The 19,712-nt window shown below is 38.7% G+C and overlaps 2 protein-coding genes across 4 annotated transcripts; both read left to right on the top strand.

The window, feature by feature from the left end:
• Window positions 1-1,169: 1,169 nt before the first annotated feature.
• LOC146382892 (YY1-associated factor 2-like) lies at window positions 1,170-5,362 on the top strand. 2 transcript variants are annotated; one of them, XM_084933891.1, is made up of 5 exons: window positions 1,170-1,315; window positions 1,625-1,750; window positions 4,063-4,215; window positions 4,375-4,629; window positions 4,753-5,362. In XM_084933891.1, exons 1-4 carry the CDS (start codon window positions 1,290-1,292, stop codon window positions 4,613-4,615), a joined length of 546 nt encoding a protein of 181 aa, XP_084790017.1. In that variant the 5' UTR covers window positions 1,170-1,289; the 3' UTR covers window positions 4,616-4,629; window positions 4,753-5,362. The 2 variants fall into 2 exon arrangements, with proteins under 2 accessions (XP_084790017.1, XP_084790016.1); XM_084933890.1 differs by having other exon boundaries at window positions 4,375-5,362.
• A 486-nt stretch (window positions 5,363-5,848) lies between these two features.
• On the top strand, window positions 5,849-15,159 carry gxylt1a (glucoside xylosyltransferase 1a). Of its 2 annotated transcripts, XM_084933888.1 has the most exons (8): window positions 5,849-6,328; window positions 6,800-6,892; window positions 7,507-7,693; window positions 8,689-8,820; window positions 8,908-9,159; window positions 9,620-9,743; window positions 9,922-10,094; window positions 14,013-15,159. In XM_084933888.1, the coding sequence occupies exons 1-8, from the start codon at window positions 6,111-6,113 to the stop codon at window positions 14,175-14,177; spliced, it is 1,344 nt and encodes a 447-aa protein (XP_084790014.1). In that variant the 5' UTR covers window positions 5,849-6,110; the 3' UTR covers window positions 14,178-15,159. The 2 variants fall into 2 exon arrangements, with proteins under 2 accessions (XP_084790014.1, XP_084790015.1); XM_084933889.1 differs by lacking the exon at window positions 6,800-6,892 and having other exon boundaries at window positions 5,853-6,328.
• The last annotated feature ends 4,553 nt before the right edge of the window (window positions 15,160-19,712 follow it).

Raw genomic sequence — 19,712 nt, 5'->3', positions numbered from 1 at the left:
AAAAGGGTTGTAAATGTAAATGTGGATAAGTCCTAATGTTCTCAAGAAAACAACTTTTGTTTTTGTTTTTTTTTTAACTCTGAAAGAGGGAACAATGGAGGTCTCCCCTCAGTTGTTATTATAATCACTTTTTTAAAGTGTTGAGTTTTGAAGAAACTACTGAGATGTACATCTGAAATAATGTTTATTATTGTGTTGCTGCAGGAAACAAAATACGAGATGTATTACTTCACTTCGATGCAGCTGCTTTCATTTTGCCTTTTTTTTTTTTAATGTTTTTTTTATTAGTTGTGTGCATTGACTTTGCAGACTGGACGTGTGAAAAATGAAACACAAAATCACAGAGTACAGTAACATAAACATTCACAAATACACTAAACAGATAAGTAAAACAGACATTTACGAAAATGCACACTTATTTTGCCAACATAAATTATCATAGACAATAGAGATCATATTTTACTAGGGTTTGAGTGTGTGTGTGTGTGTGTGTGCGTGTGTGTGTTTTTAAGAGATCATTTACTTCTAGAAAAAAAAATCAACCAATAATAAATAATGTGATTTGTGCGCATGTGTTCATGTACATGTCTATATTTATAGATATCTATTACTTACATAGTAATAGTAGTAGTAGAATAATTGAAATGTAGTACTTGCATATTTTCACAGCCCTGTATCCATAACACATACTGTGTATGCATGTACATAGAACCTCAGCTACCGTTGTATATATTGTATTGCATTGTATATTGTATTATCTTATTTATTTTGTATTTCTTGACTTTACATTCTTGGTTTACTCTTTTTATTCTTCTGCTATCTGTACCTGAGCTGTGGTAAAGCACACATTTCCCCGCCGTGTGATCAATAAAGTCTTATCTTATCTCTCTTAAATAAACAAGAAGTATTTTGTGTTTTTTTTAATAGCAAAACAGATCGATAGGCTTTTTGGTTGATTTTTATCTCATAAAATATTAACATTAAAGTGAATTACGCCTAAATATTTTTTCAGTCTTACTCTAAAAGATTCTATTCTTTCTTAAAATCCTGTCTCGTACTATATTAAATATACCATAGCATTTATGCATTTCCATGCGGTTTACTGCAGTAATAAGACTTTTAATCACATTTATAGCGCTTGTGATTACATTTAAAGTGATTGGGTAAACCCGCAGCACGTGACCGCCCTTCGACAGGAGTTTCTCCGACAGCTGAGCAGCAGCTAAATGCGTCTTTTCACCTGTAACATCGATCCTTTTCAAGTCCTGTAAGACCGCGATTCTCAAAAAATGGGAGACAAGAAGAGTCCCACGAGGTAAAACTTTCACTAGTGTGTTTGAATTTAGACTTAAACGGACAATTCGTGAAGGCAAAGCACCGTGAATGGATGAAGCCGTTTTACTGAAGTGTTCATGGCGGCTGGCTGCTGGTTTAATACGGGGCAACTGCCTGTGTCAAGTGAAGACTCGCTGACTTCACTGACTGCCTTCTGAGCAGAAACTACTTCCTCGAAGGGTTAATTTCCACCAGCGGTAACCTTAGTCGCACACGTAGTTTGTGAAATCACCATTCCCGCTGTAAAACTGCCACTGTCCCTCTGTTTTTGTTTTGTTTCTGTCTGAAGGCCAAAGCGGCAATCCAAGCCCTCCCCCGACGATGGTTACTGGGACTGCAGCGTGTGCACATTCAGGAACAGCGCTGAGGCGTTCAAGTGCATGATGTGTGATGTCAGAAAAGGCACGTCAACTCGGTAAGAAAAACTGGACCTACCCCATAACTGCTTTAATTACCCACAGCTGTGCGAAACCTCATTCACGTAGTCGCTTTTCATTCTCTCTTTCCTTTTTTTCTCCATTTTTTTTTCTTTTTTACATTTGTGATGTTGACGCGTGACAACTTTATTTAGGCGTTTTTATTGGTAGCTGGGCTTACGACCTTAGTATTTCCCTTTGTTTTGTTTTATTACATTCAATTGAATTATACTTTAATTTGTAGTTGTAATATTGTGTCCACCTCATTCATAGTACAGAGGACACACCAAATTTTAATTATCTCTCATAATGGTACAGCTCTACAGCCTTACATAACCTTCCAAAATACTTAAATCATAATAAAGCCAACCACTCTCCAACCAGACCAGTATTTAACACATTGTCAGACTATGTCATATACTATATGACATATAGTATAATATGTCAATGCCATAGGCCCTCGTGAGGAAGCAGGATTTCAGTTTATCCAGGGGGGGTTGGGTTGCTTATGGTGTGAACCTAATCTACCAGCGCTGTTTATGAGCTTTAAATAGGCTAAATTTTATTAGCCCCCTTTTGTTCCAGTCTTTTTGACCAAAGCATTTGAAATCTTACCTATTGTGTCTGATAGTCTACAGTTATTTTTATCTCACATTGCTGATTTTATCAGGAGCAGCTGTATTGCATGTGTAATTTTTTTTTTTCTAAAATTATAGTCTACTCTTCCTTTTGTACATCAACCGCTCAGTTGCCAGTGCAATAATCAGTGTGACTGCTAGATCACAATGCCACCCCTTTCATGTAAGCGCACTTATACCTAAATCAGGAAACCTTGGACTAATTTAGCAAGTTGATAATCAGTTTCCTGTGACCACTTATCTTGATCACCATTGTTAGGATAACTGAAATTAGGTAACGGATGGATACCATGGGTATGTTGAACTCGCTTCATAGTACTTTCTAGTTTCTACACTGGCCATGTGTCTGCAGGTGTAAACATAAAGCATAGGGTTTGTTCCTTGTAGGAAAGACTACAGAGGAAGAAAATTAATTGCAAAGGTGAGACTGTAAATGTATTTGCTTGGACCAAGAGTCAGGTCGATCCATTACTGAAGGTTACATAGAAGTCTAAAGACATCATGGCAAAATTAGATGGAGAATTGTCACAAAACAAATTCCACAGTGTATTAGAATTGTAACAAGAGCCTTTTTCCACTGCCAAATGAAGCCATGGCAATTTGAAGAAGTACTGAGGGAACAGCAAAAAGTTTCTGAGCTTGGCTAAATTTTCTGACTAATAAAGCAGAGATTAAATTCTGTTGTGGGCGTGAACAGACAAGTCGTCATTCCTATTATACTTCTTAGAAGTCCACCTGATAGGGTGCAAGCGTATTTGGTGCATTGTAGTGGAAAGCCCTGCCGACAAGTCTGCCCTATGACTAAAGGTTGGTTGGCAAATGCAGCCTCATGCTCCCCATCAGAGGATTGAAATTCCCGTAATTCAGAGGCAGGTGGATCCCAGCATACTCATGGTCAATAAAAGGTTGCATGTCATTGGATCCAGTGAGGTTGGGAGTGCAGCTGTCTGTGTCATTGTAGTAAAACTAAAACATGGCTGTACCATGAGAGCAAAACTCTTTACACGTTTTCCCAGCTGATGTAGACTGAAAGGTTCTTGGTGGGGAAGAAGGGTCTACAGTTGTTACTCTGTAAAATACATTGCAGAGTTTATCTGAAATATATGTGAATCTGAACTCAATCACTGTCGTTTATGTAATATTCTATCTTTTTGTTCCAATGCTCCAGTTAAGCTTCAGCAGCTTAAGATTAAACCTTTGAATGATTCTACTTGCTTGGATAACATCAACTTGTGGAGCCCATTTGAACACACTGATGACAAGAGTTTAACACAAATTTGTTTTAATTACCCAATACACACAGTCAAGCAGTCTAAACCTCTCACTCACCCGACTTACTGGTTGAGTGATCTAAATATTCAGTTTAATTTTATTTATGTTGTACCAAATCACAACAACAATCACCTCAATGCATAATAATATTACAAGGTAAAGACCCTACAATAATACAGAGAAAATCCCAACAATTAGGTAATCCTCCAGGAGCAAGCACTTGGCAACAGTAGGAAAGGAAGAAATCTCAGACAGAACAAGGCTCAGAGAGGGGCAGACATCTCCGTCGACAGGTTGGGGGTCAGGGGAGGAAGACAGGACATTAGTGACACTGTGGAAGAGAGGCAGAGATTAATAATTGATATAACTCCAAGTTTTTTGTTTTGTTTTTGTTTTTTTAGAAAACCGCGGCCTGTTTCTCAGCTGGTTGCACAGCAAGTAAATCAGCAGTTTCCCCCACCAACACATCCCAAAAAGGAGAAGAAAGAAAAATCAGAGAAAGACAAAAGTGATAAAGAACCTACACTGAAAAAGAAGGGCTATAAAAAGATGAGGTAAAGAATTTGTTTTCCAAAGAAATCAATGAATGGGTCACTCTATTTAGTAATCCTTGATTTATTTTCTTTTTTGCTTTTCCTTTTCTTTTGCTACTGAAATGTTTTTTACCCTTTAAGCTGTACTTAGACCCCATTTGTTTTGGGTTCCTTCAACAGGCCCAGGTTAAAAAACATAGACAGGAGCAGCGCCCAGCATCTGGAGGTCACAGTTGGAGACTTGACTGTAATAATCACAGACTTTAAGGAGAAAGCCAAACCCACGTCCACTCCAGTAACCACTGCCTCAGGAGACCAACACAATCTGAGCGGCTCAAGCTCTGATAATACTGAACGAGGTGTCTCCAGATGCTCTTCGCCCCGGGGGGAAAGCTCATCAGTTAACGGAGAGACTCACTAACATCCACAGCCCTGGTCAGCACAACCCATTCTCCTGCACTCTCAACAACCTCAGTCAGAGATTAAACTTCAAAATGCACATTATCTTAATAATACTATAAATGCCACTATGATAGCATTCACTTTTTTTTTTTCCAGTGCCTTCCAATAGTAAAACAATTCAGGAGTCAATATGTAAGATGTCTGCTTGGTTCAAAGACCTGTTGCAGCAAAATCTATCATGATGAACTGAGAAAAAGGAACTGTAGCATTAAATCCTGGACATCAGAGGAACTGCGCCACGTGCTGTGGCAACTTGCGTTTAACACCTCAGTGTCACACAAGCATCGCTTTCAGTTTGTCGTTACAGCACAGATTAAATGATGTATTGTGGAAGAAATGTGTCTTCATCTCACAATTGTAGCTCATCCTCTGAAAATTGTTGTGTTTTGCACTTAATGTCAACCTTTGTTGATGAGAATGTTTCTGGAGTTTTTTGTTGGTTTTTTTTTTTTTTTTTTAAAAAAAAAAAGCATTATAATTTTACCATTATCATAAATCATAACACTGTTGGTTTTTCTGGCCTTATCCGGCTCTCATTTTTTTAATCCCATTGAATGCAATAAATGTTTACTGTGTAACTTTTTAGTACAAATATTGATGAGCTATTCTTGGTATGCTTCTCCTTCACTTGGTAGAGTTGAGCATGATCTAATCTATAGAATGGTTTATATTGTAAAATGATGTTGAATAAAGTAAGTTGTAGATATTTGGCTATTTTTGTTTTTAATGATCAAAAGGAACTGTTAAATAAATTTCTGCAGTTAATGAACACAAATGCAATTTTGAGATGCTTTCATATTTCCACCTGTTTATTCACACACACACACACACACACACACACACACACACACACACACACACACACACACACACACACACACACACACACACACACACACACACACACACACACACACACCTCCCTGCTCTTCAGAGGACATTTGACACGGATATAAAATATGGCGCATTAATACATTAAAAATACTGCTTATACACCAGTAACTACAGGAGATTTAAATATGTACCACCACTTCATAAAGGAGACTATTTTGTCTAAGATTTTAAGTTTAAAACTTCATTATTCGTGTATTCAGTTGGCGCTTTGAGCGTTCCCTGAATTTAGTTCAAGAAGGCATGATACTGATTTTAGAATCGTTATGGGTTTTGGTTGTTTTTTTTCTACAATGTGTGTTGTAATTGTGAATGACTCCACCTCTGCCCTGCATGTGCCACTTACTACTGTAAACTGTGGCGCACTGTGCGTAGATGGCTGATAAGACAAAACACGTGTAACAGAAGTGGGTGGGGCTGAAACTGTAAACACCAACTGTGCCTGTCTGCTTACTTTCTGACTTATTAATGAGATAAAGTAGCTAGCTGGTGATATGTCGTGTGATAGCTAGTTAAGCTTAACATGAAAATGTTTCTTTAACCTATAAAATCTGAAGCGCAAGATGCGATGCTATCTTCACACATTTCTCCTGTGCATGATCTTCGTCTTCTTTTCCTTTTTGTATGTGTTCAATCAGCTAGCCTCCACCTTAGAGGACAGAGACGGGTGGAGAGTAAAAGAACACGGAATACCCGGCAGGAAAAGTCATAACACCGGGCAACTTCTCAGGAAAAGGCCAGGCCTGGAAGGCCTCCGAGACCGCGAAGAAGGGTTTGACAGGTAGCTTAGCTAGCTGTGTCAACCAATTTTACACTAAAACTACAAAAATGAGTAGAAGTTAGCTTTACCTGTTTGCTACAGCTTCATTTGCACCTTTAGCATATCGCTGCCGTTTAACGTTAGTTTACTTGCTTCAGCTAGCGTGTACGAGCCTATACATGTATCGTAAAACCTAGTTTACCTAGTTTACGTTAGCCAGCTACCAAACAAATAGTAATTTGGCGTGTTTTGGATAAGTTAAAATGTTCAGTGTTTTAGTTGTGCTGTTTTTCACCACATAATCTGAAAACAACCATTAGCTACCACCTGTTAGCTTGCTAGATAACCGATCAGCTTAAGGTTAGCTTTAGGCTGGATTTAAAGGACAGCCACATGTTAAGCAAATCCTAATGAAAATCGCAAAACACTACTGATATCCGAGAGAGAGATTTGATTCTGAGGATCCAAAAGATGATGTTTCTATTCTGTCAGGTGTAAGTCACAGTCAGTTTCTTACTGGAATCCATATTGGAGACTGCCTGCTGATGTTTGTGGAGTGAACTGCTTATTGGAATCATCTTTTAGGTATGCCTGATTTTGTGAAACTATGAATGATACATGTTGCAATAATCAACTGCCTCCAGCTTTACACTTTTCACCTACTTCATAGGTCCACAGTTCAGAGTACATGCTTGATAACTGCTGCATCCACAGTGTTCTGTGTGACTGTTTTTGAGTTTTTGCATTCCTGCGTACTAGCACAGCATTAAAGCATTAAATCTTTCATTTTATTTATAATAAAAGTTTTTTTGTGGTATAATTTAATCAATGCTGGAAACAACCAGTTCAAATTTGAGGTCTGAATAAAATATAACGTTTTGCTTATTGTATTTGTGTAAATGGGTTTTCCATACAGTAAACATTTCTGTGCATACATGGAAATGATTGAATATGACAGGCTACATTCATTATGTCCAAACGTGAAAGCAGTAATTCACAAGAAGCACTTGAAGGCAGCAAAAAGTATGAATGATTGTTCTCTTCTGAGTCCCTCTGTTAAATCTAATGACAGTTCCAACCCTACAGGGCTGAGTAGTCAGCTGAGACTCACTTTTTCTTTTGCACTTGCCAGTGTATCCATTCTGATGTAAATAAACACCTTAATTTTTTTCTTCTTCCACCTCTCTCTTGACTCTTAGTGAGCGGTCAAACTCTGCAGTGAAGGCAGAAAGCAGGGATGAGAGGAGTCACCTGGCTGTTGTGGCCTGTGGCCCCAGGCTAGAGGAAACAATCACCATGTTGAAGTCTGCTGTTCTCTTCAGCAAAAAGCCTCTGCACTTTTACATCTTTGCTGAGGATGAACTTCACAAGAGTTTCAGAAACACTGTAAGCATATGTGGTTTCATTTGCTATGTTTCTCAACCATAGCCCAACTGTTCCTCTGCAGTTTTTTTAATTCATGCCGTGCAACTTCACAACAATGGTCATCTCAGGCCCCTTTACAGTACAGAGAAATCTTTTAATTTTGTTTGAGAAAACACTTGGAAACCAGCAAGTAAAAAGCAAACAAACAAACAAAAAGGATTAGCGTTACTAAATGTATCTTGAAAGGTATCCTAGCAGCCTTGGCCTGTAGAAACATACCTGACAATTGATTCAGAGTCACCTTAGCGAGCTATAACAATACAAGGCTCAACAGATCTATGGCTTTTTGGCAGCTTAGCTACAATGCTATAAAGAAACCTGAGGTTGGTCTTGTTTTCTGGTGGAAATACCAGGTTTCCATGGCAGGTAACTTTTGTCACTTTCTGTTCCTGTTTTCAAGATATCTGCTTTAAAACAGCAGTCCCCAACCTTTTTTGCGCCACAGACTCGTTTATGTCCGACAATATTTTCACGGACCGGCCTTTAAGGTGTCGTGGATAAATACAACAAAATAAAACCAGTACCAAAAAAAAAATTATTCATAACACGTGGGAAAAGACCCAGGGAAACCGAGCTAATGATAAAAAAAATAATGATAAAAACGCTGAAAACCATAAATTTCACACCCGAGCCTCAACTCTCGCAGCCCGGTACCAAACGACTCACAGACTCGTACCAGTCCATGGCCCGGGGGTTGGGGACCGCTGCTTAAAAATACACATTTGCAAACTGTATCAAGGAGCTAGTCTTCTCCAATTCATTGTTTTCAGAGGAGAAACAGCATTAAGTGTCCAGTTATGACTAAGTAAGGAAGAAAGTAAAGTCTTTACCCAGTTTTTGGTGCTTTTTGTTCTAAAGACAAAGATGCATAATGAATGAAAGAGCTCAAAAAGAGATGCAATTAAATATTTGTGCTTTTCTGTTTTTTGTTTGGGTTTTTTTTTTTTTTTTTTCAGCTGGAATCGTGGCCTCGGAGAGTTCGGGCAAGGTTTAATTCCAGCATCTACCCTATCACTTTTCCCAAGGAGAATGCAAGAGAATGGAAGAAACTCTTCAAACCCTGTGCCTCTCAGAGGCTTTTTCTGCCAGTAGGTATCTTTTTACATTCAGATAGCTTAATACAGTAATGCTTTTTCAGAATATACTAATCTTTTTTTTCTATATGTCCTTTGCAGCTGATTCTAAAGGAGGTAGACTCCTTGCTTTATGTAGATACAGACATTATTTTTCTGCAGCCAGTAGAAGACATGTGGGCTCTGCTTTCTCAGTTCAATTCAAGGCAATTAGCTGCCATGGCTCCAGAACATGAGGAACCACGTATCGGCTGGTACAATCGTTTTGCCCGCCACCCTTACTACGGCAAGACAGGCATCAACTCAGGGGTCATGCTCATGAACATGACACGGCTCAGGGAAAAATTTTTCAAGGTAAAGATAAATCTGTTGCTTATTAACCAGCCTAATGGTTATACCGCATTGTGTCATGATATATGTGAAAGTGTATCAGCTATTAAAAAGGGTTTGGTCATGATATACATTTATGGCCTTTAATATACAATATCTAAATAAGTACTATGTTTTTAAAACAAGGACTGCATTAGGAATGTTTTTCTCAATTCCATGTTAGTTTTGCATTTTGACTGAAACCTCTAGAGCTGTCTAATGTTATTAAATCCTTAGAAGTAGCTGTTCTGCACCACCAAAATTGACCAGCTGAGGTCACTCTTGTAATTCAATGCTAAAGCTTCCTAGAGAGCTCGCTGACAGACAGTCCCTTCCCTTTGCGTGGTTGGGAAGTGTTCCCCAAATGATTGATTAGCTAAAATGGCATGTTAATGGTTTCTAGAATCAAAATGACACACATCTCTTCTGCGTTTTGTCGTTCCAGAATGACATGACAACAGTTACACTAAAGTGGGAGGAAATGTTGATGCCCCTTCTCCAGAAGTATAAGCTCAACATCACCTGGGGTGACCAGGACCTTCTTAATATCATATTCCACCATAACCCAGGTTAGTGCAACCACATACATGGCGTTATTGTGTGTCATGATAGTTAAGTCAGACCAGCAGACAAAGATTAATTAAAGAAGCTTCTTCTTTTGTATGTTTACTGTCAAGTCCAAATTTCAGGGATTTTAATGGTTTTCTTTTGAATCATTGTCAACCCACTCATCTTACTGTGTTACAGAAAGCCTGTATATGTTTCCCTGCCAGTGGAACTACCGTCCAGACCACTGTATCTATGGCAGCAACTGTCAACAGGCTGAACAAGAAGGTGTCTTTATTCTCCATGGTAACAGAGGAGTTTATCATGACGACAAACAGCCAGCATTTCGAGCTGTCTATGAAGCAATTCAGAAGGTACGGGCATCTTCACAGAAGTCTACCTTACCTTACAAGGGGAACAAATATTCAAGTGTCCTTCCTTCTTACGGAAAACTCTGTTCAGTGAAGTATATGAGACACAGCATGCAAGAAAGTCAGCCAAAGACGCAGATTGAGAATCCAAGCTGTACACTAAAGTAGCTAAGAAATGTTGCTACAAAGAACAGCTGCACTTATTGTCAGTGTATCAGTGGTTCACAGTTTGCAAATATCCCTCAAAACTATGTCAAATGTAATTTATTGAACGGTTTCCGAAGCACAGACTCCAAATAAACAGCAAATATTTTGCCCCAAGTCTTCATCAAGGAAACCTCTCGGCTGCGAGGGTAAACCCCCTGCTCGGGACAGCCGCACACGCCTGGGGGTGGGACCTGGCAGTCAGCCAGTGAAATTTGCCCGTTCAGTGATGCTGCCGACTCTTCCATCTTTGGCTTGGGGCGTTAACGTTGTGTGGATTGTGATCGATCAGTGGTTTCTTGTAAACCTAATGGGGTTTTTATCAGAAGTTTAATCATTTAGAAACACGTTACAAGTGTCTGTTTATTTCTTGGAATCTTTAAACCGCAATCATTCAAAGAACAGACAGTTTGAATTCATAGAAAATAAACAGATTATGAAATCTTTTTTTTTTTTGCATGTTAATTTTGAAGTTTTCAAATGTAAGAAATATTTTAAAAAATCAAATATGAAAATTAGCCACATATCTGAAGGTATTGAAACATTTATTCTTCCAAAAGTTTACAACACATTCTTGAAATAACTGACTGGAAAAAGTTAGAAGATATTTAATATATCATGGGACATGTTTATTTTTGTGAGAAATTGCTCTTTGAGGGCAGTTGTGTAGGAAGACCAGATTATTTTGGAGAAACATTTGCCAGTTATTACATTATCAATAAGCACTGCAGGTCAGTGCTTTTCTCTTATAGATGCTTCCATCCACGAGTGCTTAATCAATAGCCTGATAAACATTTTCATCATCCTGTCTTTGGTCTTCCAAACCAGGCATGTCGGCTCCATCCAGTTTTAGTCAGTGAAACGATTGCTTGGTATCCTATTAACTGCAAGGTTAAAAATTCAAACCAAAAGTTGTTGCTTCTCAACATTTAAGGCATTTATTCAAACATTTTCAAATGCAGTTTAGACAAAGAGGTCATTTCACTTAGATTTTATACCACTGTGTACACAAATGCCTGACAAATCTACGCAAAGCTGAATTTATTTAACTACTATTGAATGTGGCTGCTTTCCAGAAAAAGGCTTTTTGTCACTTTGTCCACAAATTGGGTGAAAGGACTGAAACCAATTGTCTGTCAATATTTTTCACTTTGTTAAGACTGACTGTATATCTTTAAATACAGGTCACAAACACGTATTTTAACTATCTAGATCATTTCTTCAGTGTTGTGAAGATTTACAGCTCTGGCTATGCTGTGTTTGGGGGTTTTTTTATGTAATGGAAGACTCATGTCACAGAGTGTGATATTTTTTATTTAATTTTTTTTGTTCGGCACTGATAACACAAACAGTATACACCAATCAGGCTTTAACACTGTGAGCACTGAAGTAAATGACACTAACCGTTTCTTTCAAGCCAGCAGAAGCAGTGTGATGCTCTGTGCAATGTTCTGCTGGGAAACCTTGGGTTCTGCCATCCAAGTGACTGTCACTTTGACTTGTACTTAAGCAATACAGCAGACATTGTAAGCTCGTCATGGAAATGGCATTTCTTGGTGGCGGTGTCTTCTTTCAGCAGGATAATGCGCCCTGCCACAATGCAAAAGTGGTTCAGGAATAGTTTGAGGTGCGTAATGACTTTAGGGGTTGACTTGGCCTCCAGAACTCAATCTATTCGAGCATCTGTGGGATGTACTGGACAAACAAGTCTGATCCATACAGGACCCACCTTTTAAAGGATGTGTTGCTAACATCTTGGTGTTAGATACCACAGCACACCTTCAGGGGTCAAGTGGAGTCCGTGTCTCGATAGGTCTGGCCTCTTTCTGGCAGCAAAATATTAGGCAGGTGGTCATAATGTTATGCCTAATCAGTGTATGTTTGTAGGATTAGTCTGTTATTGTTTTTTGGTATTTTTTGGGCGTTTTGATGGAATGTAAATAACATAGGTGTGATTTTTACCCGTTTGAAACAACTGGCTAGGTCTGATTTTGATTTAACACCTGTAAAAAGTGTCAACATAGCATCTTTAAGTCTGGACACAGGACGCCACCTGGAAATAAAGACTGAACAAAAAAGCATCTGGAAACTTGAAATGTGTTTTAAGCTTATAGGTCTTGAAAGGCTAAAATGCAGCACTTGTATCATAAGTGAGCAAGCAGATGAGCCTGAGAGCTCTTTCACGGTTTTGCTGGCAGCTCCCCTGCGATCTGCTCATTTTGATTTCAGCTTACCGGTCAACATGCAGGCAGCAATTGGGGGGAGCAAGGGAAGCTTCATTAGCTGGTCTCCATCCATTACCGCCACAGGGCCGAGCCAGGCCGCTATCAGTGCAGGCAATGTTCTCAGCCATTAAGAAAACGAGCAGGCTTCATTATGGGGGCACTCGGTCCTCGTGCTTCCATCAGTCTCTCAGACAGCACAGAAACACATACGGCACATACCATATCCACATGGTTTTAGGAGGCAGAGGAGTGCTGCGGATTCTCATTAGTAAGCAAAAAGTTGAGAAGATGTTTCTAAGATAAAGGGCCGTGTTTCACAGTCGCTGTATTGGAAGAGAGATCTGAAGATCTTTTAAAAATGATTCTCCTTTTGTTTTTATCTTTAGCTGTTCTGCTCAAGTTTTCTTTTATTTTTTATCAGAGCGTTCAGTTGCTTCAGCTCCACAGTCTCCTCCCACTTTGTTCCCACTCCAGTCTTTTGAGGCTATCATCCCAAAGCTCGGCGCAGGCAATTCTCGAACAAACTCTAATTTCGAGCCAACCGAGACCTCCTTAGTCAGCCTAGTTCCCAAGGCAGGCTCTCTCTCAGCCAGCAGAGGAGCTTGCAATAAAGGGCACTACCATTACCCAGCCAAGCCCACAGAAGAGTTGTAAAATTTTTAGTGCTGATGCTAGTTTGAGACATCATGATGGCTGTGTGGACAACGCACCCGCCACATCCACATAAAAATCAATAGGAGGCTGTTAATGGTATTTTATTGCCTTCTGCACTATATGAAAGATAATAAAGAAAGTGCGCTTTGAGTAATGTAATACTTTGCCAAACTCGAGTCAAATAAGACGTTGTAAAATAGTGATTTCCCTTATTTACTCGAGCAGTAAAAGATTGGTGCACCTCAATATAAAAGTGAAAGGCACACATCCTTATTTGCATACCGTACGTGACAAAAGCCTTGGCTGCCAATATTCATTCACAGAGGAGGCTGAAAGTTTCTTTTTAAATTTTTTTTCTCCCCCCTTTGCTGTTTACTTGGCGATACAAAAGCGTACAATAATGAAGCATATCTGGAATGCAGCAGCTGTAGTTTTCATTTTGCGAATAGTTGGGGTAATAGATATTCATCACTCGAACACACTCTGAATTGACAGATACGAATCAAAAACAGAATGTTATTTTGTCTGGAAGTGACGGTGATAAATGTGGCACTTAATTCATGTGAGATGACTGTAGTTGTCATTGTGCTTTTTCTTTTCTTTAAGCTGTCACAGGAAACAACAGGTGTTAAAAACAAACACTTGTGCTGCTTTTATTTATTTATTTTAAAGGCATTTTTTGAGTAATGTCAGGAGAACGAGAAGAGCTGCGTTTTAAGTTGGTGCAGCAGCCAAAAACGACGTGGGCGTGGAAAGAATGCAATTAAAATGCAGTTTTTATTGTTTGATGTCTGAAATGAGGAGTAGGAAAGCTGAACATGTTTACTTTTGATCCTAGTACCAATTCGGCGACAACTTGGAGACCTCGCTGCTTCGACCGCTGGAGATGTCGCTGCAGACAACCACCCACACCTATTGCGGCAGAGCAAGTCACTTGCTTACAAAGAGGTTAAAACAGAGCATCATGTCTGTTCAACAGGACGCCACACAGAGAAGAAGGTGATGATGGGGGTCAGCAGGCGTAATATCAAAGAAACGGTGCCGAACATCTCTTAGGTGAGACTAGCTCTTCCTTTGTTGACAGTGAGCTGGATCAAAAACAGACTCGGGTTAACAACGAGTCATCATTTGTTTACAAACCGCCTATCAAGACACTGGGAATGCAGAAGGGTAACCTGTTTTGAGATTGTATTTATTTTATTTTGTCATTTTATTCTAAAGCCTGTGTTGGTGCATATCCATCAAATGAACACAATGGGTGTTAAATGTGGTATAACTGTAGTGGACAGTGCACTGATGCCACTTTGCCCTGCAGAGATTTTTGGACTTCATGGCCAAAAAGAAAAAATGTTTTCTGTATGTCAGACAATCAGTTTGTGTTTTATTTTAACACAGAAGCTACAATCACTTTTCATTTCTGTAGTGATTTTTATGAACAAAAAAAGACTTATCAAGAGTATTTTATTAGATTTTTATATTCATTTCTACTCCAGTTTATTTCACAGAAAAGGGATGCTGTCATTTTCAGGTACTATTTTCCGCTACTGTAGATGAGAATGTTCTTTTGAGGAAAGCACTCATTGAGAATATTTTAAACATTTTCATCAGTATTTATTTTTGTTGGATATGTGCATCTGGAAGAAATTTTGATGTCCATCTTAAGTTTTTAACAGGGGTCTGACATTTCATGTACTTTGATATGGTAGTTTTCAATACGTCGTGTACTGTATATTGTCATAGCATATCTTTCTTTTCATTAACTTTACAAGTAACGACACATTGTCCTATTACGGTACAATATATGGGACTGTTGTTTTTAATTAAACCAGCTGGCATGAATGTGTATGTTAAAAAAAACAAAAAACGCACAGCTGATTTAAGAAAGCAATGATTGTAACAGATGTTTGAACATTTTACTGCAAAACTGGAGTAAATATTTTAAATGCATCTCAGTTGTATGCTAAATAAATGTTTTATAAATAACACCCTAATGGTGCCCCCATTTTATTTAGGCATATATAACCAAAACACTACAGTGCTCATACACACATTACTCATAGAAACCTAATGATCCAGTGGCCCCTGCTGAGCAAGCTCTTGGTGACCATGGTGAGGGGAAAAAACACTCCCTTTTATCAGGAAGAAGCCTGTCGCAGGACCAGGCTCGGGGAGGGTGGCCATCTGCTGTTACTGTTTGGGGTAAGAGGAAGGAGAAAAGAAGAACCTAGAGAGAGGACAAAGTCTTTGTAGTATCTGTGCTTGCGGTGGAATTCAATTGAAAATGCCATAACATTTTCAGTGTGACAAAGATTAATGGTGTGCGATTTTTAATTTGAAAGAGCCTATTGTTGATTTAAAAGTGCACAGTATACACTGTGTAAAGTATTGCAGTGAAAACTCTTCGTTTTTGTAATATAACAAGCTAATTCAGGTGTAAGTACATGACTGTGGAAAAGACTTGAGGCTCAAGTTAGGACATTGGCTGCTTTTTCACTCATTTTTAGTTCAGACCTCATATCTGATCTTTTTCAGATGCAATGCAATTTAAGGCAATGTATTTTGTATTCCACTAAACATTGACCAATAAATCATTCAAGCATTGAAAAAAGCCACGTAAACCAACAGACAAAATAGCAAGTTAGCAGACTGTTGCCAAACCACAGAATCTGTTCAGATTATTTTAGCTGATTTACTGAAAAAAAGCTAAGGACAACACAGTTTGACAACCATTAATTTCAGCCTGTGGTGCTTGTTGGGGATTTTGTCAAAATTAATGAAATAATAAATGCAGAAACATAACATGCATTTCCATTTGCAAAGCAACTGGTTGATTTTTCAGCGCGACAATCATCCCAAATGCACTGCCAGCCAGGAAAACGATAACTGGACAGAAACTAGGTGAGGACACTGTCAGTCATGGATTGGCCTCTCCAGAGCCTCAACATCATTGAAATTGTGGGATCATCAGAACTGAATAAAAGACAGCCAACATCCCAAGAAGAGCTTTGAAAAAGCCTGAAGAATTATTCCTGAAGAATATGTAAGAAATTACAAGAAAGCTTGCCTAAGACAGTTCTGTGTGTGTTAAAGAATAAAGGTGCTCATACCAAATATTGATTTTAGAAACATACAAATGCTGTTTTGCCGAATATACCGTATTTCCATCTAATAGATCAATATATCAATGCATCCATTTCCCATTTTCCTAGAAATCTATATAAAGAAATGAAGGGTGGCTCAAGACCTTTGCACAGTACTATATGTTCGTAGCAACTGTACATCCCAAAGGTTTCATTTAACAGATAAAGCTTTTCACTTTCATGCATTTTATTTTATATTCATTATTCAAAGTCTGTTGCATCAGCCATCATAACCACTTTGTATAAACTGTACTTGTTGCCCACTCACTCCACACAAAAACTGAGCCGTGTCCTCGAAGGCAGCAGCAAACTGAAAATAATGAATCAATGTGTGAATGTGAAGACTTCAGAAAGTGTTGTTAGAGGCCAAAAAGGAGCTGATGTGTCTGGGTCAGTAGCCCCTGGCTCTTCATTTCACAGGCAGATTGACAAACGTGCACGGCATAGGCAATAGGTCTGTGTGATGAATTTAAAGTGGTCTCCATGCCAAGAAGCGGTGAGATATATCCATTTTCTTCTGAAGTGCGCGCTGAGCGGGCAAACGTTTTCTGTGTTTAAGGAAAGAATCATGCGTTCACAAGTTTCATCAGTTAACTCTGAAGCTCAATGTCAGGATGTGAAGCTAGCTGGAACCATCAACAGATTTGCATATCCACTGTAAAGTTGAAAGGTTTCGTTTATTTCTTTGGGAACTCATAATTGGTAGATCACTCATAACTTACTTACTTGTGGTCGATTAAAAGCCTAAAGCCTATAAATTGCTTATTTATATTTTCAATATAATACAAACACAAATCACTCTCAGCATTACTGTGTTTGCTTTTTCATGTGGATGAAAATATACATTGCACTTGGGCCTGCAAAAGAAAAGAAAAAGAAATTCTCCAAAACCCATTTCTTTCATGAAGTGATTATACATTCGCAGAATATTTAATATTAAATACCCCGAAGTGCACCTATTAGTGAGATGGATTACAACTTCAAAAGGCAAAGTGTGATCAGTTTTTAGTAGGAAAGGCTAATGCTGCTACAGCCTGGTTGCACTCCCCCTGAGTATAATGGTGATTGAGAATGGCCTCATTCTGTTTTGGTCTAACAGGAACTGCCAATGGATTATTCATGTTATTGCTTGGAACACTTGGCCCCCGTGATGTTCAATAGCGATTTCAAGCCCGGGCATAAATTAAAACAGTCAGCGGCAAACTGGATCAACACATAGCAAAAAGGTTTATAAAATAAGCATCATGCACTCTTGGGCATTGTAAAGTTATCAATTTCATCTTTACAAGAATAAAATGTGGAGCCTGGATTAGCAATAGTTAAGGTTTTTGCAAAGTGAGTTTCAAGAGGACAGTTTTTGTGCTAAGATAATTACATCTGCTGTTGATACAGTTTATACAGCATTCCCCAATCCCAGAACTACAATTCAGTGAAATAGTCACTTAAATGTAGCTGCAAATGATGCCACTTCTACACATGCTTGTGTTATAATACTTAAAGGGTGCTTAAAGCAATGTAGAAATAAGACTGAAGATTATCTGGTGGATAAGCTACATGTGAAGATGTAGCCTTACATCTGGGACTCTGGTTGAGTCGCAGGCATTGTCGCCTTTATTGTTTTAGTCATTGAATGCTTCTATGCAAGAGTAACAAAGTGGTATTAAATGAGTGTATGGGTAGGCACTATCTGGTTAAAATAAAAAGACATTAAATAAACATGTTTTAACATTTTCTTCTTCACATTGTAATATATTTTTGAATGTTTTAAACTGTTTATAAAACAAATCTATATACATATGTATATATATTTAAAAAAATCTTATTGTTAAAGTTCAGACTCTCCAGTCGGTACTGTTGGAAGGCCCATTTGCCTGTGTCTGAACTGCCATCATCAGGCCTCTCTACAGATATACTATGGGGGTCTGTGTTGGGGCTACTTAGCTACTCTTGTATAAACAGAAAATTGACCTGCAGCTATTCCAGCACTGCCGAGGCTGCATGTTTTAGTTTGCAGTCATGCTGAAAGATGAACTGTTGCCTAGTGTGGAGCAGCGTCCTCAATGCCCTTTCCCCATTAGCCAGGTGATGATCTGGTATTCACAAAATACAGTGTTCAATTTTTTGTCTTAGATTTGAGAATTTTTACTATCACAACCAAGATTGATCAGGAGCTGCTCAGGTAGTTCTGGTAGGCTCTCCCATCTCTGCAGTAGACTTCTGAAGCTGTTAGAGAGGCAGTTTGGTCCTCGGTCACTTCACTGACTGAGCGCCTTTAAATGATTATTCTTTTCCAAACTTTGGGAAGAGTGCTGGCAGTTGGAAACTCATTCCATTTCAGAATTAGGTCACTTGCTAGGTTTTTTTGACCCGTATCATGATCTATGCATGGGTGCAGTTTTATACCAGCGGTCTACAGAGAGTTACTTGGCTTGGTTTTTGTCTTGGACTTGTTTAATGTATGACCTTATGGACTGAACTGTGTCCAATCAGTTCATTTTGGCACACACTAGGAGAAACCAGTGCAGCTCCTCACAAGGCTTAAGGATAATTAAGACACATTTCGGTATACACAGTGATGAGTCTTAAGGCTTTCAAAAATGACAAAATTCAGGGGGTTTTCCATATTAAATGTTTGAACAAATATGTAGAATGCACAAAAGTAAGAGGCTATAAATACATCATGAATGCACTGTACAGTATAGATTTGTTATAAATATTAGCATCAAACTTCTTGCAACGACTGATGAGGCTCTCATTGCAATGAATGTTGCATATTAAGGGGATTTTTAAGGAATGTTTTTTCCTTATTGGATGCAAGTTACAGGACAGCACTTCAGTGAATGTAAGGATCGAGTTAGTCAAGAGAGGAACTTGAGAGTCATTCATGTATTTTGTGAGTTTGTTAAAGTGAACAAAGTGACCTATCAGAGCAAGAATGAGAAGTTTATCACAGCTGAATGGATCGGGTAGAAAATCAGTTTCTTCCCCATGCATACATCTCCCTTGCTCCCTACCCTTCCTGCTGCAATAGGATATCATTTAACGAGCGAACATTTTGATCAATAATACATTTGCCTGCACTGCTGAGACAGGTATAATTGTGCCGGTACGTCAGGGTTTAAAACAATTAGTGTAATTTACCGTTGAGCAATAGCTATGCATGGATCCTTCAGTATCACGCTGAGAAGTAAATTTGCCACTGTAAGCAGAACAAGATGAGAAATACGCATATGCAAATACAACGGAATTGCTAGTTCAGTGCCTCCAGTCAGAAGTATGGATATCACCTTGTCATGAAATGAAGTTCTGTTTATGACAAGGTATGGCTTGGGTGCTGACTAAGTCTTCCAGTGCACTTCATTAGGCATAAAGTGACTTTTGCGAGTATTGACAAACGG

Source organism: Perissodus microlepis, chromosome 7 (assembly GCF_051167445.1).
Source record: "Perissodus microlepis isolate ML-2025 ecotype Zambia chromosome 7, ASM5116744v1, whole genome shotgun sequence".
Lineage (NCBI taxonomy): Eukaryota > Metazoa > Chordata > Actinopteri > Cichliformes > Cichlidae > Perissodus > Perissodus microlepis.
The sequence above is the reverse complement of the archived record's forward strand: the minus strand, read 5'-3'. Positions and strand labels throughout refer to the sequence as shown.